Raw genomic sequence first — 22,310 nt, 5'->3', positions numbered from 1 at the left:
CCTGCCAGCATCCGGCCATAGCCCTCCAAACTCTTCCTATTCATATATCCATCCAAATGCCTCTTAAATGTTGCAATTGTACCAGCCTCCACCACATCCTCTGGCAGCTCATTCCATACACGTTCCACATCTGCATGAAAAAGTTGCCCCTTAGGTTTCTTTTATATCTTTCCCTTCTCATCCTGAATCTATGCCATCTAGTTCTGGACTCCTCCACCCCAGGGAAAAGACCTTGTCTATTTATCCAATCCATATTCCTCATGATTTTATAAACCTCTATAAGGTCCCCCCTCAGCCTCCAACGCTCCAGGGAGAAGAGCCCCAGCCTGTTCAGCCTCTCCCTATAGCTCAGATCCTCCAACACTGGCAACATCCTTGTAAATCTTTTCTGAGCTCTTTCAAGTTTCTTATAGGAAGGAGACCAGAATTCCACGCAATATTCCAAAAGTGGCCTAACCAATGTCCTATACAGCTGCAACATGACCTCCCAACTCTTGTAATCAATACTCTGACCAATAAAGGAAAGCATACCAAACGCCTTCTTCACTATCTTACCTGTGTGCGACTGCACTTTCAAGGAGCTATCAACTGCAATCCAAAGTCTCTTTGTTCAACAAAGGTCTCAACACTCCTAGGACCTTACCATTAAGTGTAAGTCCTGCTAAGATTTGCTTTCCCAAAATGCAGCATCTCGCATCTATCTGAATTAAACTCAATCTTCACATGGAATGTGAATGGAGCAAAACGGATAGGCTGAAGCTTTCTTTGTTAATGTGGAGGTGCCGGTGTTGGACTGGGGTGGACAGGGTCAGAAATCACATGACACCAGGTCAGATGATCAAAGGGGCAATACTCTGAAAGCTTGTGGTTTCAAATAAACCTGTTGGCCTGTAACCTGGTGACATTTGACTTCTGACCCTTTCTCTGTTGACTTCAGCGATCTCCTATGTAGTCAATGTTAAGAATCAGATATGTGTGTGCCCACTGTGTGGGTGTGTGCCTGTGTGTATACCGGCGTGAGTGTGTGTGTGTGTGTGTGTGTGTGGGTGGGTGGGGTGGGGAGAAGTGGGGTGAGTTGGATGATACTTCCTGACTTTTACACCGGTGGAAAAACTTTGGCTACGTCAATCTGACGTCCCCTGAAGTTTCTGCACGTTCTCAGTTTGCAAAATGCCCTGCCAGTAAAAACATAGTAGCACCCAACTGAACACATTAAATATGAACAGTTGGGATGGAATGCCTGGCAGGGGGACTCTGTGCGTTTTCACATGCCTACAGCCCCATGTGTTTGGGCATTTCAGGAATTATTCGCGAGGGATTTACAGATTGAAAATCAACCTGTTTTACTGTGTTATATTGGGATGGGACTTGAACCCTGAGTTTCTGGGTCCGTGATAGAGATGCCGTTTAATGCATCACAAGGTCTCTATTTTTTAACTTGGAATATATGTATTCACAGAATGAAACATTACAGATATATATCTCCTAACTCAACTCTGATGTCCACAAGGCCTCTTAACAATCAGGTATAATTTACACCATATGGATTTCATAAACTAAAGCCTGTTGGATTTGAAAAAATTGTCAATAGCAAAGATTTGAGTATGATTCTAAGATTTCAACCTTTGAGTTAAGTGTTACCGCCTTCCCTCACTACTTAAAGCATGAAGTTGATGCAAAGACAGGAAAAACTTCCAATCCTTGGTACATCCCTTTCATCGCTTGATTTATACGAGAATGCAAATCACAATGTTTCTTTTCCGATTTGTATTCTAATTATCGTGGTTCGACAGTAGACTGCATCACAATTCAATGTGGAAACTTAACAACCTTGAAATAAAGGACAAAGTTTAATGTTTGTTCATCAAAAAATAATCAATTGGAAAAAAATGGTCCTTTTTTGAGCATGCATAATGTTGAACTGCAAACAGGTTTATAATGCAGACAAGAAGCAATCAGCTGTGACTCTCTAATCTGGAGCAGAGGGGTGTGAAATTCTCTCCTCAGGTGTGAAATTAGAGAAAGCAGATGCTGTTTGTGTTCAAGGCATTTCATGTTAAAATTTTTAAAAAAAGCAGCCAATTTTCTGCAGAGAAATAACCTGACAAGCAGCGAGCTGAAGTTTGAGGAGCAAAACCTTTCTCAACGTCTTGATGTTTGGTTGCTGTGTTTTGCAAATGTCACTGCTTCACTTGCTGAAGCTGGAGAGAGATATCCTTTCCAACAACTTAGCTCTCAACTCTTCCCCATAACCTGTCTGATACTTGTCTTCTCCAATAGCAAATACTGGCCAGACTTGAGTCAGATATGTTCATGGCATATACACAGATACACAGGCAAGGGACAGCTATCAGTTAATAACTAGATTGTATGTAAAGTGAAACTACTGGGACACTGGCAGGAGGCCGAGGTAAGTTATACTGCATCCTGTAAATAAACCAACTATCAAGCCAGTGATCCAATTAAAAAAAGGAACTGGCAATAGTCCAAATTGTTTTTTTTTGGTCCACTGAGATTATAAATCCTTGTGGTGGTGGGCTTTGGGGTGGGGAGGTGGTGGGATTCACAGTCTTTTGTCCCTCTTGCTGCGTGTGTTGAAGAGAAGCAATATCCCTTCAGTCATTATCACTGAAAACAGATCACCCTGGCTACTCATGTCCTCTCTGTGAGACTGTCTTGTGTGTTATTGGGTTGCTGGATTTGCCCATGAGCACAGTGAGGTCTTGTGCCTCAAATGTATGTAAATACAGTCTTATATGTGTAAGAGATGTCTTTGGTTTGTTTGGATCAAGTCAAACTCCAATGTTTGTTTGTTCCATTGACACACCATTGAACAAAACCAAACTGCTTTCATGTCTATGTACATATACAAAGCTATTTTTATGAATTAAGGATATTTTTGAAAAGAAAAACAGCAAGCCCTTGTTATAAAAGGCTTCTTTTTATTCATGGATGAGGGTGTCTCTGGCTAGGTAACATTTATTGCCCATCCCACGGGGGAGTTCAGAGTCAACCACATTGCTGTGGGTCTGCAGTTACATGTAGGCCAGACCAGGTAAGGATGGCAGATTTCCTTCTCTACAGGACATTAGTAAACCAGATGGATCTTTCCCCAATACTCAGCAACAGTTACATGATCATCAATGGATTCCAAATTTGAGGTTTTTTTGGATTCAAGTCTCACCGTCTGTCGTGGGAAGATTTGAACCTGGGTTTCCAGAATAGTATCTGGGTTTCTGGATAATATCACTGGGCTATTGCCTCCCCTTAGGACTAATCTCAGGATACAATAAAGCGTTAATAAATTTGAGTTTTTAAACTTTCTTTCATTGATGTTTCGGATACAGGTAAATCTTCTCCCAGCTCTTAAACTCTGATTGTTGCATTCCTGAGTCCCCCTTCACTGAGCACTGTCAACATCCTATTCCCTCAGATTTCACATGGAACCCCTACGTCCCTTCCATCACTGACCATGTTGCCAAATTTTAATTTGCCTTTCAGCTTTTCCCTTTCTCTCCTTCAGCCTTTCACTATCTTTTCCATTACAATGTGTTTCCTCCTCATTTCCTAAGTGATCACCTCAAGTTTACTTTTAAGACATGTGCCTTAATAACACAGTGTGAGATAGTGTTAACAAATCAATGTGGGGGCTAACAGAAGTCGGGTATGTTCTGGTACAATAATTTCCATTAACCTGTTTAAAATATCCCATAAGGTCTGGATCAACTCACCAGGCAGGATCTAAGTTTGATTAAGTTATGAAGATCATTGTTAGCAATACAATTTAAACGTATCAATTCATGCATGTACTGAAATGTTTAGTAGATCTTTGATGTTCATAATTGCTTCAGTTTGTTCCATCAACACCTAATGTTTACACAGAATCCCGTACAGCAGACTTTACCTCATAAATGCTTATGTTGTAGCTTCCAGCGTTTGCGATAACTGGGGCATTGTCATTGACATCGATGGCTGTGATGGTTAAAACGTGATTTATCCTCCGAGGACGCGATCCATTGTCCAAGGCTTGAATCTGAAAGAAAAGAAAATGTCACATCCTCTAGCCCAGTAGGCATTGTTCACTGCTGCTGGGAACCCTGATGGGCTGAATGTACTGGGAGTCAAAACCCACTATTTTGCAAGCCATCACAATAATGTTTAAATGACCAACTGAATCTGTGGCTAAATTGCCTGACTTTGACTGATATCTAGGGCAAAATAAACTCATAACAAGCTTAAATAATAAACAAAGAAAACTCCGAAACATATGATAAATCAGTGTACTCTTTAACAAGTGGAAAAATAAATTATTAGTTACTACAACGCAAACTTAAGCTATTCCCACTTTAAATCCTAACGTGCACCATCATTCATAAATAGGACAGACAAGACTGACGATCCTGCAGAAACACTATGTGTGGAAACAGACACTTGTGGATCAAGAGTTCAAACCATGAGGTAACTTTCTCATAGGTCCTTCCGTTTCCTTTTTTGGCAATGATTAGATTAGACTAGATACCCTACAGTGTGGAAACAGGCCCTTCAACAAGTCCACATCAACCCTCTGAAGAGTAACCCACTCAGACTCATTGCCCTACTCCCTACTAAAGCACCTATCACTATTGGCAATTTAGCATGGCCAATTCACCTGACCTGCACATCTTTGGACTGTGGGAGGAAACCGGAGCACCCGGAGGAAACCCACGCAGACACGGGGAGAATGTGCAAACTCCACACAGACAGTCGCCCGAGGCTGGATTCGAACCTAGGTTCCTGGCGCTGTGAGGCAGCAGTGCTAAACACTGAGCCACTGTGCTGCCCTGGATGCCCTATGATGTCCTGTGGTTTTCAAAGAAGATCCTCAATTCTGAAGCTGGTTGGTTGGACCCAGGTCTTTGCTTGAGTTAGACATTCTTCTTTTCAGTGTTTTTGAGTACTGCTTTTCTTCTGCTTTCTGAGGATGAAAGAGACAGAGACCTGGTTTTCCAGAGCTCTGAGGGAAACTGCCCACGCTCAGTTCAATAACAAACCACAACTTAATTCCAAAAGATTTTGCCAGGCAGTTTTCCAGCTCAGCAAGGCTCCTGGTGCCTGCTTCTCCCAGAAAACTATCAAATCTAGCAAATCCAACTAGTTCATTCTCTGTAACACAGCAATGTTCAAATGTCCATTTTTCCCAGTTTATATTTCCAAAGAAATACATATAGATTGGATTAGATTCCCTACAGTGTGGAAACAGGCCCTTCTGCCCAACAGGTCCACACCGACCTCCGAAGAGTAACCCACCCAGACCCATTTCCCTCTGACTAATGCATCTAACACTATGGGCAATTTAGTATGGCCAATTCACATGAATTCACATGACCAGTGACAGGGAGAATGTGCAAACTCCACACAGACAGTTACCCGAGGCTGGAATCGAACCTGGGACCATGGTGTTGTGAGGCAGCAGTACTAACCACTGAGCCACCATGCCACCCCAAATGTAGCCCTGCAGTGATCTGGTGTTAAATCTCTCTACTTGTGTTCATTCAAGAAAATACCATCTTAAATAATTTCCTCGACAAAGATACTATTATCCTCAGGACTCTTCCCCATTGGTCACAATAACCTCAGTGGAAGCTGGCAGATTTATCTGGGTTCCTCTCAATTTCCATCCAAGTTACGCTGCCTGTTTAGGAGAAGGTTCAAGGGAATGAAGACCATAAGATATAGGAGCAGAAATTAGATCATTCAGCCCATCGAGTCTGCTCCGCCATTCAATCTTGGCTGATAGGTTTCTCAGTTGTTGTTGAAAAGTATGATGCTGGAGAAGCACAGCAGGTCAGGCAGCATCTGAACAGCAAGAGAGTCAACCTTTCGGGCATAAACCCTTCATCAGGAATGAGAAGCTTCTCAACCTCATTCTCCCGTTTTCTCCCTGTGGTAATACAGTATCCATGCTCTGAGAATAGCCATATTGGGAACAAGACTCCAAGGATGGTATTTACAACTCTATTGCCATGAGGTAATTGGAACAAGGGATTTCATGGGAATCTCAGTTTGGAGAACAGTGGGAATGATTGGAGCAGTCGGTTTTTAATTAACATCTAAACACATGCAATGTCTAAATTAATCATCCCAACATGTGACACGAACAGATGCAGGCTGAGCAGCAACGACAGGCGACCAAGTATAACTCATTCACAACTTGATATTCAAGAACCTATCTATCTCAGTCTTAAATATACTCAATTACCTGACCTCCACAGCCTTCTGTGGCAATGAATTCATAGATTCATCACTCTCTGGCTGAAGAGGTTTCTCCTTATCTTGGTTCTAAACGGTCTTCCCCATTACTCCAAGGCTGTGTCTTCGGGTCCTAGTCTCTCCTACCTATGGAAATATCTTCCCAACATTCACTCTGTCCAGGCCATTCAATATTCTGTATGTTTCACTTAGATCCCCCTTCATTTTTCTAAATCCCATCAAGTGTCTAAATCCATGGCTCAAAATCTCAAAACAAAACAAAAACAAAATATGAGGATTTCTGAGACAGTCACTGGACCTGAAACGTTAATTCTGATTTCTCTCCACAGATGCTGCCTGATCTGGTGAACCTTTTCAGCAATTTCTGTTTTTTTTCTGATTTCCAGCATCCGCAGTTCTTTCGGTCTTTATATTGCTTAAAAATGCTGACTGTTTTTAACATCACGGCACGTTAAAAGGTGTGTCACAACACATGAACATTTTTCTCTGGGCTTCCTCATTGTCCTTTGCGTCTCTCTGTCCCACACTCAGGATCAGGGACCATAGCTGACTGCCCCTTCCCAAGACCCCAATTATGGGTCTTCTACTCTTCCTTAGCCCAGCTGGGGTCATTCTGATACCCAAGGGTCAGCTAATTACTGAATCCATTCGGAGGAGCTTTTGATGAGAATGTTTCCTCCTGAGTTGTGTCTGGCACTATATGAGCCCAGCGTTAGTGATATTGTTGCTAACGGGTGTAAACTGAGGCAGCTTTCCGGAATCCAGAATAGAGAACATTAAAGGCAGGGGGGAGTACCCATTATGCATGTTGCTAAAAGAGTACTGCTATCAATAGGAGCATTCAGTCCATCAAATCTGCTCCTCCGCTCAATGAGATCATGGCTGCTCTGATAATACACAACTCCATTTTCCTCATAACCCTTGATTTTCTTACTGATTGAGAACATAATACTAGGAGCAGGAGCAGGCAATACAGCCCCTCAAGCCTGTTCCGCCAATCCATCCAATCTCGGGGTGGTACAGTGGCTCAGTGGTTAGCACTGCTGCCTCACAGCATGAGGGTCCCAGGTTTGATTCCAGCCTCGGGCGACTGTCTGTGTGGAGTTTGCACATTCTCCCCATGTCTGTGTGTGTTTCCCCCAGGTGCTCCTGTTTCCTCCCACAATCCAAAGATGTGCAGGTCTGGTGGATTGGCCATGCTAAATTGCCCAGAGTGTTAGGTACATTAGTTTGGGGTAAATATACAGTAGGAGAATTGGTCTGGGTGGGTTACTCTTCGGAGGGTCGGTATGGACTTGTTGGGCCGAAGGGCCTGTTTCCATACTGTAGGGTATCTAACCTACTCATGCCTGATCTCAACTCCACTTCCTGCCGACTTTCCAAAACCCTTACTTGCCTCAATCATTAAACATCTTCTATCTCAGCCTTGAATGTACGTAATGACCCAGCCTCGACAGCTGTCTGCAGTAAACAATTCCACAGATTCACCACCCTCTGAGAGAAGAGATTCCACCTCATCCCTGTCTTCACTGGGTGACCCCTTACTTTGAGATTACGCTCTGTGGTCCTAGGGTCTCCCACAAGGTGAAACAACCCCCCCACAGTTGTCCCGTCAAGATACCCAAGTATATGCTAGGATTTTCCAGTTCTGGACTCGAATCGTTAACTCTGTTTCTCTCTCCGCCAGACCTGCTGAGTTCCTCCAGCACTTCCTGCGTTTACCCCTCGTAATCTTGTCTGCCCCGATTCTTCTGAAGGATGTGCATAAAAAAAAAGACAGCTCTTGTTGCTTTTGAGCTGTCATGTCATCAGTGAATTGCCGAACATCAGTGAGAAACCTCACTGAGCAAGGACCAAATACATGAACTGTCTTCATGAATCTCTGACCTTCACCTTTGATAAATGGCTGCACAGTGACAGCCACCGAACTTACAGTCAAAACATATCGATCAATTTGTTCTCGATCCAAACGTCGAGCGAGGTAGATCTCTCCGCGGCTACTGTTAACCGTGCTAATCCTGAATGTTTTGTTTGTATTTCCAGACAGAATGGTGAAGTTAACCTGCAGTATGTAAAAACACAACATTGTTTTTGCATGATAAAAATGGAAACAGATCATTGACATCTTAGGTTATTCAAAGTTTGTGCGAAGATTTGTAGCTCGGGTGCTCGTTGTTGTGGTTCTGTTCGCCGAGCTGGAAGTTTTTGTTCCAAACGTTTCGTCCCCTGTCTAGGCGACATCATCAGTGCTTGGGAGCCTCCTGCGAAGCGCTTCTTTGATGTTTCCTCCGGTGTTTATAGTGGTCTGTCGCTGCCGCTTCTGGTTGTCAGTTTCAGCTGTCCGCTGTAGTGGCCGGTATATTGGGTCCAGGTCGATGTGTTTGTTGATGGAGTTTGTGGATGAATGCCATGCCTCTAGGAATTCCCTGACTGTTCTCTGTCTGGCTTGCCCTATGATAGTAGTGTTGTCCCAGTCGAAATAATGTTGCTTGTTGTCTGCGTGTGTGGCTACTAAGGATAGCTGGTCGTGTCGTTTCGTGGCTAGTTGATGTTCATGTATGCGGATTGTTAGCTGTCTTCCTGTTTGTCCTATATAGTGTTTTGTGCAGTCCTTGCATGGGATTTTGTACACTACATTCGTCTTGCTCATGTTGGGTATCGGGTCCTTCGTTCTGGTGAGTTGTTGTCTGAGCGTGGCTGTTGGTTTGTGTGCCGTTATGAGTCCTAGGGGTCGCAGTAGTCTGGCTGTCAGTTCCGAGATGCTCCTGATGTATGGTAGTGTGGCTAGTCCTTTTGGTTGTGGTATGTCCTCGTTCCGTGGTCTTTCTCTTAGGCATCTGCTGATGAAGTTGCGCGGGTATCCGTTTTTGGATACGGATACCAAAACGAGGACCACGGAACGAGGACATACCACAACCAAAAGGACTAGCCACACTACCATACATCAGGAGCATCTCGGGAACAGCCAGGGAATTCCTAGAGGCATGGCATTCATCCACAAACTCCATCAACAAACACATCGACCTGGACCCAATATACCAACCACTACAGCGGACAGCTGAAACTGACAACCGGAAGCGGCAGCGACAGACCACTATAAACACCGGAGGAAACATCAAAGAAGCGCTTCGCAGGAGGCTCCCAAGCACCGATGATGTCGCCTAGACAGGGGACGAAACGTTTGCAACAAAAACTTCCAGCTCGGCGAACAGAACCACAACATCTTAGGTTATAAAGTAAACTGAGAGAATGCTATTAAGAGCTCATAGCCTTTGCAGTATCCAACCATTTCTGAATGGCATGCGGAGTGAATTAAATTAATTGAAACCTCGGATCTGTGACACTGGGGACCACTGGAAGAAGCCGAGATGGATCATCCACTCGGCATTTCTGGCTGAAGATTGTTGAGAATTTAGCCCGATATTTCGCACTGATGTGCTGGTCTCCCCCCATCATTGCAGATGGGGCTAAATGTGGAGCATTCTTTTACAATGAGTTCTGTAATTTTCTGCACAGTTCGTGACTGGATTTCCTGATTGTCCTCTCACTCTCTCTCTCTCATCCCCTCCTACCCACCATTGCTCCCAAGTTGATTCACAAGGTTGACACGGGCAATGCTGAAGTCAACTTTTTCCTTTACCGTTCATGTCTATATTTCAAATCAACCCTGTTATTACTTGCATCGAGATGTTATTACACACCCTTGGAGCAAGTATGTTATTAATCTCGAGTCTGAAGCATGGTTGAATACTTTCCTGCTAACCTGATCTGGCCTATAGTCCAAAGACTTGCTTTCATACAGTCATAGAGACGAACAGCATCAAAACAGATCCTTCAGTTCAACTTGTCCATGCCAACCAGATATTCTAAATTGATCTAATCCCATTTGCCAGCACTTGGCCCATATCCCTCTAAACCCTTCCTATTCATATACCCATCTAGATGCCTTTTAAATGCTGTAGTTGTACCAGCCTCCACCACTTCCTGTGGCAGCTCATTCAATACACTTGCTCCGCTTAAATAAGTTGCCCCTCAGATTCCTTTTAAATCTTTCTCCTCTCACCCCAAACCTATGCCCTCTAGTTCTGGACTCCCCAACCCCAGGGAAGATACTTTGTCTATTTATCCTATCCATAACCCTCATGATTTTATAAACCTCTATAAGATCACTCCTTAGCCTCCGACACTCCAGGGAAAATAGCCCTAGCTTCTCCCTCTTGCTCAAATCCTCCAACCATGGCAACATCCTCGTCAATCCTTTCTGAACCCTTTCAAGTTTCACAACATCTTCCCATTAGTCGGAGACGCGAACTGAATGCATTAATTTCAAAAGTGGACGAAACAATATCCTGTACAGCCGCGACATGACCTCCCAACTCCCTTACTCAATGCACTGACCAATAAAGGCAAGCGTACCAAACACAGAAACAATTTTGAGGGACGTAAAGGTCGAGGAGAGCCTATTTGTTATCAGCACTTGGAAGATTCCTGAGGTTAACAGCTTTTTGCCGATATAACAGGTTCCGGATGCAAGCCAGGTAGAAAAATCCTGTTCTGGAATAACACGCTGAGAATGAGGTGGTACTCACCATTCCATTCTTCCCTGCATCCAGATCATGGGCAAAGACAACAGCCACCCGCTTCCCAACAGCAGCATCCTCTGGAATCTCCACAGAGGAATCGGAAGTGGCATCAAACACTGGGCTGTTGTCATTTTCATCTTCAATAGTAATAATCACCTGTTGGATTATAAATGAAGTAACAATGCAGAGCCCATTAGGGGAAATATTCACTTAATTCATGCTTTACTGAAAGTGCACGGATGTTATTCTGTTCCTGTTTATTCCCTACTTGGATGGGAATCTGAGAACTTCTTTCTCTCGCGTGTGAAAAGTATTGCGAATATCTTCACAAATTTCGATGTGGAGGAGCCGGTGTTGGACTGGGGTGGACAAAATTAAAAATCACCCAACACCAAGTTACAGTCCAACAGGTTTATTTGGAAGAACTAGCTTTCGGAGCTGCTCCTTCATCGGGTGGTTGTGTGAAGGAGCAGCGCTCCAAAAACTAGTGCTTCCAAAGAAACCTGTTGGACTATAACCTGGTGTTGCAGGATTTTTAACTTCACAAATCTCGGTTCGCCTTTTTAACCAGACTTCCATACAGTACAGTTTAAAGGATAGTTGTAATCAATTATCTTCACTCCATCTTGTTTTAAATTCATTCAGAGTTGCATGTATTGCATGCTGGGCCAGCATTTATTGCCCATCCCCAAGTGACCTTGAGAAGGTAGTGCTGAACTGCCTTCTTGAACTGCTGCAATCCCTGTAATGTTGGAAATGCTGGAAAAAAAATGACAATAAAGGAACGGCAATTTATTTCCAAGTCAGATGATATATGACTTGGAGATTGAGCTTGCAAGGGGGTGGTGTTCCTACGTATCAGCCGCCCTCTAGGTGATAGAGGTCATGGATCTGGAAGGTATTGTTCTGAGAACCTTGGTGAGTTGTTACAGTGCATCTTGTAGATGGTACACATTACTGATGGGCTGGTAATTGTCTGGGTTGGATCTGCCCTCCTTTGTATAAACAAATTACATCAACATTTGGTCTTGTTGTCACTGCATGATAGCAGCTTGGCTAGGAGAGCAGCAGGCTCTGGAGCATAAGTTTTGTTGGAATATTGTAGGGGATTATGTCAGATACCTACTGCCATTTCTGAATATCACATGAAGTAAATCAAAATAGTTTGATAATTGGCACCTGGGTATTGGAGATCTCAGGAGGAGGCTGAGATGCACCATCCACTCAGTGCTCCTGGTTTAAAACTGTTGCAAATGCTTTACCTTATCTTTTACAGAGGTGTCAGGCACTCCTATTTTTGAGGATTGGGAGATATGTAGATCTGAGCTGAAAATGTGTTGCTGGAAAAGCGCAGCAGGTCAGGCAGCATCCAGGGAACAGGAGAATTGACGTTTCGGGCACAAGCCCTTCTTCAGGAAGATCTTTCTATCACAATGAATTGTTTAATTGTCCACAACCATTCATGACAGGATGTGACAGGACTGTAGAGTTTAGATCTGACTGTTGGTGTGGAATTACTAGGCTTAATGTTGCTTGGCATTGCAGTGAATTTTGTGTCTGGCAGCTTCACCAGGTTGACACCTATTTTCAGGTATGCTGGATGGTGCTCCTGGCATGCCCTCTCCATTGAACTAGAGTTGATTCACTAGCTTGATGGTAATGTTCGAGTGGGGGGATATGCAGGACCATGAGGTTATAGATTGTGTTGGAAGTATGATTCAGCTGCTGCTGATGGTCCACAGCACCTCATGGATGCCCAGTCTTGAGATGCCACATACACAGGGTAATGGTCGATGGTTGCTTTTGTGAATAGAACATATTTTCCAATAGTATTCCCCAGGGTCAGTGTTATGTGCCTTGCTGGCTGAAATACATATTTATGATTTAGAATGTGGGAGGCATGATTGGAAAATTTTCAGATGATAAAAAATGTAGCCATGCAGTTGATAGTTAAGAGGATGGCGGTTGATTGCAAGATGTTATCAGTCATTTATTGATTGGGTGAAAGTGGCAAATGAAACTCAATGCAGGAAAATGTAACATTGTGCATTTGGGGAGGACACACACAGCAAGGGAATACCCAACAAACAGGTGGGATGGAGGAAGTGAGAGAACTTGGAGTTCCACAGGTTCCTAAACATAGCAGGATAGGCAGAGAAGGCATTAAAGAAGGCATACAAGATGCTTTCCTGCGTTACATATATTTAATACCTGACATAAAAGCAGGAATGTAACACAGACACACAGAGGCACTAACACACACACTCAGACACATACACACTGAGTCACAAACACTCACATACTGCCACACAGTCATAGACACAAACACACTCAAAAACACAATAAAACACGCAGTCAAAAACACAGACACTTAATCAATATAGAAAGGAGGTTTCCTCTCATGGAAGAATTTAGAATTAGGGGTAACTATTTTTACAAAATCAAAGGTTATTTATTTCAAACGGAGATAAGGCTAAATCTTTTCTCTCAGAGGATTGAGAGTCTTTGGAACTCTCTTCCTGAAAAGGCGGAGGAAGCAGACTCCTTGAATATTTTAAAGGACAAGAACAAGATTCCTGTTCAGTAAGAGGTAGGCGGGAGATCTGCCATGATCTTATTGATTGGGAGAGCAGGCTGAGGGGCTGAATGGCCGATTCGTGCTCCTAGTTTGTATGTTTGCGTGTACAGGAAGGACATAATGGCTTGAGAGAAAGTACAGAGGAGATTTATAAGAAAGTTGACAGGGCCTGAAAATTGCAGCTTTGATGAAAGATTAGATAGGCTCAGGTTGTTTTCTCTTGAACAGAGAAAATTGAGGGGTGACTTAATCAGGGCATACAGAAAAATAAGGAGGTTGGATACAGTGCTCAGGGAATGATCTCCAAGAGGAGGGATAAATTACCAGGTGGTGATTACAAGAAGAAACAGTTTTTACCCAGAGGGTGGTGGGGGTTTGTAATTTACTGTCCAGTTTAGTGATTAAGACAGAAACCCTCAATTCCTCAAACAGAATCCTGGATCTGACCTTGAAGTCCTGGAACCTGCAAGGCTATGGGACTGGGCTGGAAGGTGGGATTAGAAACGGCTGGCTAGTTTATTTAGTTGGTGCATGCAGACTCAATGGACTTAATAGCCTCTTCCTGTGCTGTCACTTTTCTATAGTTCTGTGGTTTGAAAGCAATACTGACCTGTACAGAATCCCGACAGTGTGGGAGCAGGCCATTCAGCCCATCAAGTCCACAGCAACTCTCTGAAAAGCATCCCACCCAGACCCACCTTATAATTCCCATTGCTAATGCAAATGTTTGGACCATGGGAGGAAACCGGAGCACCCAGAGGAAATCCACGCAGACACAGGAAGAATGTTCAAACTCTACACAGACAGCCGCCTGATGCTGGATTTGAACCAACGTCCCTGGTGCTTCGAGGCAGCACTACTAACCATTGAGCCACCGTGCCACTCTGGGTGTAATGAAGGGTGTCCTCAATGTGAAGGAAATACTTTGTTTCTATGAGAGCTATGTGGCTGTCACTCCTACTGGGACTGTCATGGACAGATTTGTCTGGCTGATAGTCTGGTGAGTACATTTTCCTCCCCACCATCAGCTGCCACATGCCTGGCCATGTCCTTCAGTTGTAATGATTCACTAGCTGCGGTGCTGCCAAGCCACTCTTCGTGATGAACATTGAACTTAACATGCATTCTCTGCCCTGGCCACCCTCAGTACCTCCACCAACTGGTGCTCACCATGGAGGAGCACTGATTCATCAGCAGAGGGATGAGGGAGTGTGCTTGGTACATGGTATTCAGCAGGAGGTTTCCTTGTCCATGTTTGACCATGAGATGTCACAGGATTGGAGTCAATGATGAGGATCTGCAGAACAACTCCACTTCCAGCTGCAAACCACTGGGCCAGCATCTCAGGGACAATGAGAGTACATGGCTTGGAGAGGGTGGACGCTAGGAAATTGTTTCCGTTAGGTGAGGAGACTAGGACCCATGGACACAGCCTTAGAATTAGAGGGGGTAAATTCAGAACAGAAATGCGGAGACATTTCTTCAGCCAGAGAGTGGTGGGCCTGTGGAATTCATTGCCGCAGAGTGCAGTGGAGGCCGGGCCGCTAAATGTCTTCAAGGCAGAGATTGATAAATTCTTGATGTCACAAGGAATTAAGGGCTACGGGGAGAATGCGGGTAAGTGAAGTTGAAATGCCCATCAGCCATGATCGAATGGCGGAGTGGACTCGATGGACCGAATGGCCTTACTTCCACTCCTATGTCTTATGGTCTTATGGATGTCTGTGACATTTTCTGCATCTCACCTCCAAGGAGGAAGTTGGCCAAGTGGCGGGAGGTTGGGGACGGAGAATGTACTCAGTTTGTCTGTCATGTATGAATTTTCAAAAATTTATTTTTGGGGTATGGCCAGCATTTATTGCCTGTCCCTAGCTCCCTTGAGTAGGTGATGGTGAGCTGCCTTCTTAACCGCTGCTGTCCACCTGCTGTGGGTTGGCACACAATGCCATTAGGGAGGGAATTCCAGGATTTTGATCCAGCGATGGTGAAGGAATGCCAATATATTTCCAAGTCAGGATGGTGAGTGGCTTGGAGGGGAACTTTAAGGTGGGGGTGTTCCCATGTGTTTGCTGCTTGTCCTTCTAGATGGAAGTGGTCGTGGGTTTGGAAGGTGCTGTCTGAGGATCTTTGGTGAATTTCTGCAGTGCGTCTTGTAGCTAGTACGCACTGCTGGTACTGAGTGTCGGTGGTGGAGGGAATGGATGTTTGTGGATGTGGGGCCAATCAAGCGAGGGCTGCTTTGTCCTGGATGGTGTCAAGCTTCTTGAGTGTTGTTGGAGCTGCCCCCATCCAGGCAAGTGGGGAGTATTCCGTCACACTCCTGATCTGTCCAGTTGGTCACAACCACACAGTCCTATTACATGGCCTATTAAGGGGCGGCACGGTGGCACAGTGGTTAGCACTGCTGCCTCATAGCGCCAGAGACCCGGGTTCAATTCCCGCCTCAGGCGACTGACTGTGTGGAGTTTGCACGTTCTCCCCGTCTCTGCGTGGGTTTCCTCCGGGTGCTCCGGTTTCCTCCCACAGTCCAAACATGTGCAGGTCAGGTGAATTGGCCATGCTAAATTGCCCGTAGTGTTGGGTAAGGGGTAAATGTAGGGGTATGGGTGGGTTGCGCTTCGGCGGGGCGGTGTGGACTTGTTGGGCCGAAGGGCCTGTTTCCACACTGTAAGTAATCTAATCTAATGGCTGTGTAACTCATTGTCGTTTTCAGTGTCTTGGTCAATGTCAGTAATCCATCTGAGGGGTTTAATTCGTTTTAATCAGACTTGGTCATGGGACTGAGAACTTGCTTGGCCATTTAAGAGTGGGACTGGAGTCACATGTAGGTTAGGCTAGGTGTGGACAGGAGACTTTCGTACCCTGAGGAGCATTAGGATTTTGATAGGAATTTCATGGTCATCATGAGACCAGCTTTTTTGTTCAACTTCCAGACTTCTACAAACTGAATTCAAATTTCACCATCTGCCGCGGTGGGATGCAAACCCTCAGTCTCTGGATTAATAGTCCAGTGACATTATCATAAAGTCACTGCGAATGTACTCCATGCACAGCAATCAGCATCAACACCACCTGCTCCAGAGGTCACTGCCACTCATGGACTTCAGAGACCCACGCAGTTGGAAGGAACATTAGACGGAACACTGGTCACCTCTCCCCCTTACTATCAATGTGAAGCATTGTCGAGTTCTCAGTTCTCCAGTTATTGTTTTTACATGGTCCTCCGTTGCGTCACACAATTTGGAGGCAAGGATAGAAACCTTGGCATGCATCACGCTGTGACAAGTGAAGGCTCATTCACGATGCTGGCATACTGAGATCGTGCTGAACATGGTCCAGTAAGGCAGCTGTCACCTGATACCACACCATCTGAGGGCTGAGGGTGAAATTTGAATTCAGTTAATAAGGGAAAGAGGTGACCAGTGTTCCGTCTAATGTTCCTTCCAACTGCGTGGGTCTCTGAAGTCCATGAGTGGCAGTGACCTCTGAAGCAGGTGGTGTTGATGCTGATTGCTGTGCATGGAGAATATGCGCAGTGTATTCCAGATGCCCACGGCCTGCTGAGTGAAAATACTTTTCCCCACATCCCCTCTGAATCTCCTGTCCCTTCGCCTAAAACTTTCCCCTCTCATGACTGACCTCTCAACCCAAAAAGAACAGCTGCTCTCTATTCACCCTGTCCATACCCCTTATAATCTTGGAGGTAGGTTTGCTCGCTGAGCTGGAAGGTTCGTTTTCAGACGTTTCATCACCATACTAGGTAACATCTTCAGTGAATGAACCCCTTATAATCTTAGACACTTCAATCATGTCTCCCCTCAGCCTTCTCTGCTTTAAAAAAACAATCCTAGACTATCTAATCTCTCAATAGAGCTCAATTTCTCCATCCCAGGCAACATCCTGGTGAACCTCCCCTGGATCCCTTCCAGAGCCTTCCCAAGCCTCAAGTCTGACCAAATTCAGGACAAATAAGCAAGAACCTTGAGGTCAATGGAATGAAGTTACTTGGACTATGGGAGTGAGATTCAGAGCTCTGAATGCTATGAATGAAGGTAATAATGAAGGAGGTTCCTTCAGCCAGGAAGGTCAGCCAGCTGTTGATGACAGAAACATCTGGATGCCACAGAACAGAATGAAAACAGAAAATGCCCCTTTGTACCACGTTGTAGAAGACAGATAAATGGTCACACACACGTGAGGAGAGAGATGGAGCAGCTTATTTTGTCACACAGAAACACCTGAAAGTTCACCAAATGCATCCACACATTAGAAATCAACTCTTAAGGTGCAAAATGCCTGTGATGGAATGAGACCACTCAACCCTCCATGTTCCTGCCAGCTCTCCAGAAGATGCTCAGCTGATGCCACCCCACCCCGCCCCCCCCCCACAGATACGCTCTCTCCACAGGTAATCCTTTTGAAAACTACGACTGAATCTGCCTCCTTTACACTTGGTGCAATCCAAGATCAGCCTATGTTTTGTGATTCTGTAGATAAACCTGAATCCCTTAATAAATGCAGAATGTTTCGGCAATGACGTACGAACATTTTTAGTGCTGCTGTAACATTGCTTCATTCCCGGTTCATTGAATCCCTACAGTGTGGAAGCAGTCCATTCGGCCCATCGAATCCTAACCACTGCTGCCATTATTTCAGTACCAGCTGTTGGTTTTGATTCCACCATTGCCTATGACTGTAACTTACTGACCCATCTTTTGCTTGTTTCCAGTGCCCCACACCATCGCCCCTGTCATCAGTTATCATTTCTGCCTTTCCCCTTCTCTCTGACCTTTCCTGCCAGTGGCAATAACCTGAAGGTGGGGGAAATGGAGATGATCATTGACTTCAAAGCAAAACTGGGGTCAAGGGTGTGGTGCTGGAGAAGCACAGCAGGTCAGGCAGCGTCTGAGGAGCAGGAGAGTCGATGTTTCGGGCATAAGCCCCTCATCAGGAATGAATCAAAGCGAAACTGGATGGCCACTTGAGGGAAAGGAACTTGCAGGGCTGATAGAGCGGGGGAATGGGACTGACTGGATAGTGAAGCAGAGTGCCAGTATGGACAAATCACCAACCTCTGTGCTGTAATCATCCTATTACAACTTCAGCCCATGTTCCGCACCCCCCTTCCCCCCCCACCGCCGTACTTGCTTAAAAGCAGCTCCACCTCGATAACGTTTTGACCCAAATGAAAGGCCACAGGCCTGAAATGTCAACTCCAGTTTCCCTCTCGGCTGTGGCCCATACAGGGGTACATGGACCGGGGTCAGAAGGCAATGGGTATTTTTTTGCCGCTTCTGAGTGCAAAGATACAGGCTGAACCTCTGGTGCAGGACTGAGGGAGTGCAACATGGTTGCAGGCACGTCTTTTGAGTGAGAAGTTCCACGGAGGTCCTTTCTGCCCTCTCACGTGAATAACAAAAGATACTACGGCACTACGTAAGGGAAGAGCAGGCTAGGAATCAGCATTGTAAGAGCTAAATATTTCAGATATTGGAGAGAGAAACAGACTTATCGTTTTGAGGAGAAAGTGAGGGCTGCAGATTCTGGAGATCAGACATGAAAATGTGTTGCTGGAAAAGTGCAGCAGGTCAGGCAGCATCCAAGGAGCAGGAGAATCGATGTTTCGGGCATAAGCCCTTCCTCAGGAATCAGTTAAGTTATTGTTTGAGTTCAGTATGACTCGAAGATAGGAAACAAATGGCGGCTGTAAGAGCTGCTCCCTTTTTGAGATATTTTATGCATTGGAGGTGATTTCCTGGAATTCCAGGAACAGCATTTACTGTCTGATATGCTGCTGCATTGTTTTGGAACTTTGGAGAAAAAAGATCAAAACAACGGCACTGTTAAAAGGGGGAAGACAGACAAAAGGCAGCGACCACATGGTCAGTGAGGGAGAGAAGGAAATAAACCGACACTGGTAACTGTGAATCTGTGCAGTTACTGCCTTTGTTGTTTGAATTCATGTATCTCTGGACATCGAAGTGTATCTAGGAAAAACTAACGAACACTGAAATTCACAACTGACCTTGCAGGAACCCGTGTAGGAGAGCTCACAACACAGGAACGTGCACAGAAAAGTGTACAGTTTTTAAGTGTAACCTTGCTGTAAGTCTCGAGTAGTGAGTAGAGTGGGATCTTTCTCGATTATATGTTTCATTGCAATCTGTCTCTTGATTAAATTTTAAAAATATAGACCCTCAGTACCAAGTTCATCTGGAGCACTGTTTTTTAGAGCAAAAAGGTGGTGCTATTTTCTGGCTCTGTAGATTACGAAACAGCAAAGATGGTCTTTAGCAGAGTGATGTGCTCTTCCTGGATTAATGGTGCTGGAAAAGCACAGCAGGTCAGGCAGCATCCGAGGAGCAGGAAAATCGACGTTTTGGGCCAAAGCCCTTCATCAGGAATACAGTGATGTGCTCTTCCTATTGGATGTGAGAGTTTAGGGAGAATTTCCGTGTCACTGAGGATTATGTCTGCAGGATGTGTGTTTGATTGTGAATTCTATCAGTCCGCATGGATTGGTCGGAGCTGCACTTAGAGGCAATAAGGAACTTACAAGAGCTAGGAGATGTGATGGATGGCAGTTATAGGAAGGGAGAAAAGCCGTAGATACTGTCAGGTAGATGGGTTAACTCCAGGAAAGGTAGGCAGGTAATGCAGGAGTCTTCTGTGGCTATCCCCATCTGAAACAAGTATGGTGTTTTGGAAAATGGAGGGGGTGATGGACTCTCAGGGGAATGTAGCAGGAGATCATTGTACACATTGGAACTAACGATATAGGGAGGGAAAAGAATGAGATTCTAAAGGGAGAACATACAGAGTTAGGCAGGAATTTATAAAAGGAGGGCCTCAAGGGTAGTAATATCTGGATTACTCCCCGTGCTACGAGCTAGTGAGGGTAGGAATAGGAGAATAGAGCAGATGAATGTGTGGCTGAGGAGCTGGTGCAGGGGAGAAGGGTTGACATTTTTGGACCATTGGAATCTCTTCTGAGTTTGAAGTGACCTGTCAAGAAGGATGGATTGCACCCTGAATTGGAAGGGGACCAATACACTGGCAGCGAGATTTGCTCGAGCCACTCAGGAGGATCTAACCTAGTAAATGGAGGGGGGGGGGAGGTGGGGAGAGCGTTAGTGGTGGGACCTAGGGAGATAGTGAGGAAAGGGATCAAATTGAGACTGCTTCCGTTGGGAAAAGGTCAAACAGTCAGGGCAGGCAGGAACTAAGCAGAGAACAAGGTAGGACTGATAAAGTAAACTGTATTTATTTCAATGCAAGAGGCCTAACAGGGAAGGCAGATGAACTCGGGGCACGGTTAAGAACATGGGACTGGGATATCATAGCAATTACAGAAACATGGCTCAGGGAGGGACAGGGCTGACAGCTTAATGCTCCAGGACACAAATGCTATAGGAAGGACAGAAAGGGAGGCAAGAGAGGAGGGGGAGTGGTGTTTTTGATAAAGGATAGCATTACAACTGTACTGAGGGAGGATATTCCCAGAAATACATCCAGGGAAGTTATTTGGGTGGAACTGAGAAATAAGAAAGGGATGATCATCTTCTTGGGATTGTATCATAGACCCCCTAATAGTCAGAGGGAAATTGAGAAACAACTTTGTAACGAGATGTCTGTTATATGTAAGAATAATAGGGTGGTTATGGTGGGGGATTTTATCTTTCAAACATAGACTGGGACTGCTACAGTGTTAAGGGTTTAGATGGAAAGGAATTTGTTAAGTGTGTACAAGAAAATTTTCTGATTCAGTATACAAATTGGATTGAGTCTTTTGAAGAAGTAGCAAAGAGAATTGATGAGGGCAGAGCGATAGTCATGATCAAAATGGACTTCAGTAAGGTGTTCGACAAGGTTTCCCATGGGAAACTGGTTAGCAAGGTTAGATCTCATGGAATACGGGGAGAACTAGCCATTTGGATACAGAACTGGCTCAAAGGTAGAAGACAGAGGGTGGTGATGGAGGGTTGTTTTTCAGACTGGAGGCCTGTGACCAGTGGAGTGCCACAATGATCGATGTTGGGTCCTCTACTTTCATGATTTATATAAATGATTTGGATGTCAGCATAAGAGGTATAGTTAGCAAGTTTGCAGATGACATCAAAATTGGAATTGTAGTGGACAGCGAAGAAGGTTACCTTAGATTACAATGGGATCTTGAACAGATGGGCCAATGAGCTGAGGAGTGGCAGATGGAGTTTAATTCAGATAAATGCGAGGTACTGCATTTTGGGAAAGCAAATCTTAGCAGGACTTATACACTTAATGGTAATGTCCTAGGGAGTGTTGCTGAACAAAGATACCTTGGAGTGCAGGTTCATAGCTCCTTGAAAGTAGAGTCACAGGTAGATAGGATAGTGAAGAAGGCGTTTGGTAGGCTTTCCTTTATTGATCAGAGCTGAAAAATGTGTTGCTGGAAAAGCGCAGCAGGTCAGGCAGCATCCAAGGAGCAGGAGAATCGGCGTCGACCTGCCTGACCTGCTGCGCTTTTCCAGCAACACATTCTTCAGCTCTGATCTCCGGCATCTGCAGTCCTCACTTTTTCCCTTTATTGGTCAGAGTATTGAGTACAGGAGTTGGGAGGTCATGTTGCGGCTGTACAGGACATTGGTTAGGACACTGTTGGAATATTGCATGCAATTCTGGTCTCCTTCCTATCAGAAAGATATTGCAAAACTTGGAAGGGTTCAGAAAAGATTTACAAGGATGTTGCCAGGGTTGGAGGTTTTGAGCTACAGGGAGAGGCTGAACAGGCTGGGGCTGTTTTCCCTGGAGCGTCGGAGGCTGAGGGGTGGCCTTATAGAGGTTTATAAAATCATGAGGGGCATGGATAGAGTAAATAGGCAAAGTCTCTTCCCTGGGGTGGGGGAGTCCAGAACTAGAAG

The 22,310-nt window shown here is 44.9% G+C and overlaps 1 protein-coding gene across 1 annotated transcript in view; it reads right to left on the bottom strand.

Annotated features, from left to right (window-relative positions):
• Positions 1–22,310, bottom strand: part of cdh23 (cadherin-related 23) — a 261,541-nt gene that overhangs the window by 220,662 nt on the left and 18,569 nt on the right. Inside the window, exons 7-9 of the mRNA XM_087982495.1 lie at positions 10,839–10,988; positions 8,183–8,311; positions 3,905–4,033 (exon numbers count right to left, since the gene is read on the bottom strand). Of these exons, the coding sequence (XP_087838621.1) occupies positions 3,905–4,033; positions 8,183–8,311; positions 10,839–10,988 (408 nt within the window). The remainder of the gene's footprint in view (positions 1–3,904; positions 4,034–8,182; positions 8,312–10,838; positions 10,989–22,310) is intronic.

Source organism: Chiloscyllium plagiosum, unplaced genomic scaffold (assembly GCF_037043375.1).
Source record: "Chiloscyllium plagiosum isolate Xiang-an unplaced genomic scaffold, Cpla_swu_hap1 HiC_scaffold_43, whole genome shotgun sequence".
Classification (NCBI taxonomy): Eukaryota; Metazoa; Chordata; class Chondrichthyes; order Orectolobiformes; family Hemiscylliidae; genus Chiloscyllium; species Chiloscyllium plagiosum.
The sequence above is the reverse complement of the archived record's forward strand: the minus strand, read 5'-3'. Positions and strand labels throughout refer to the sequence as shown.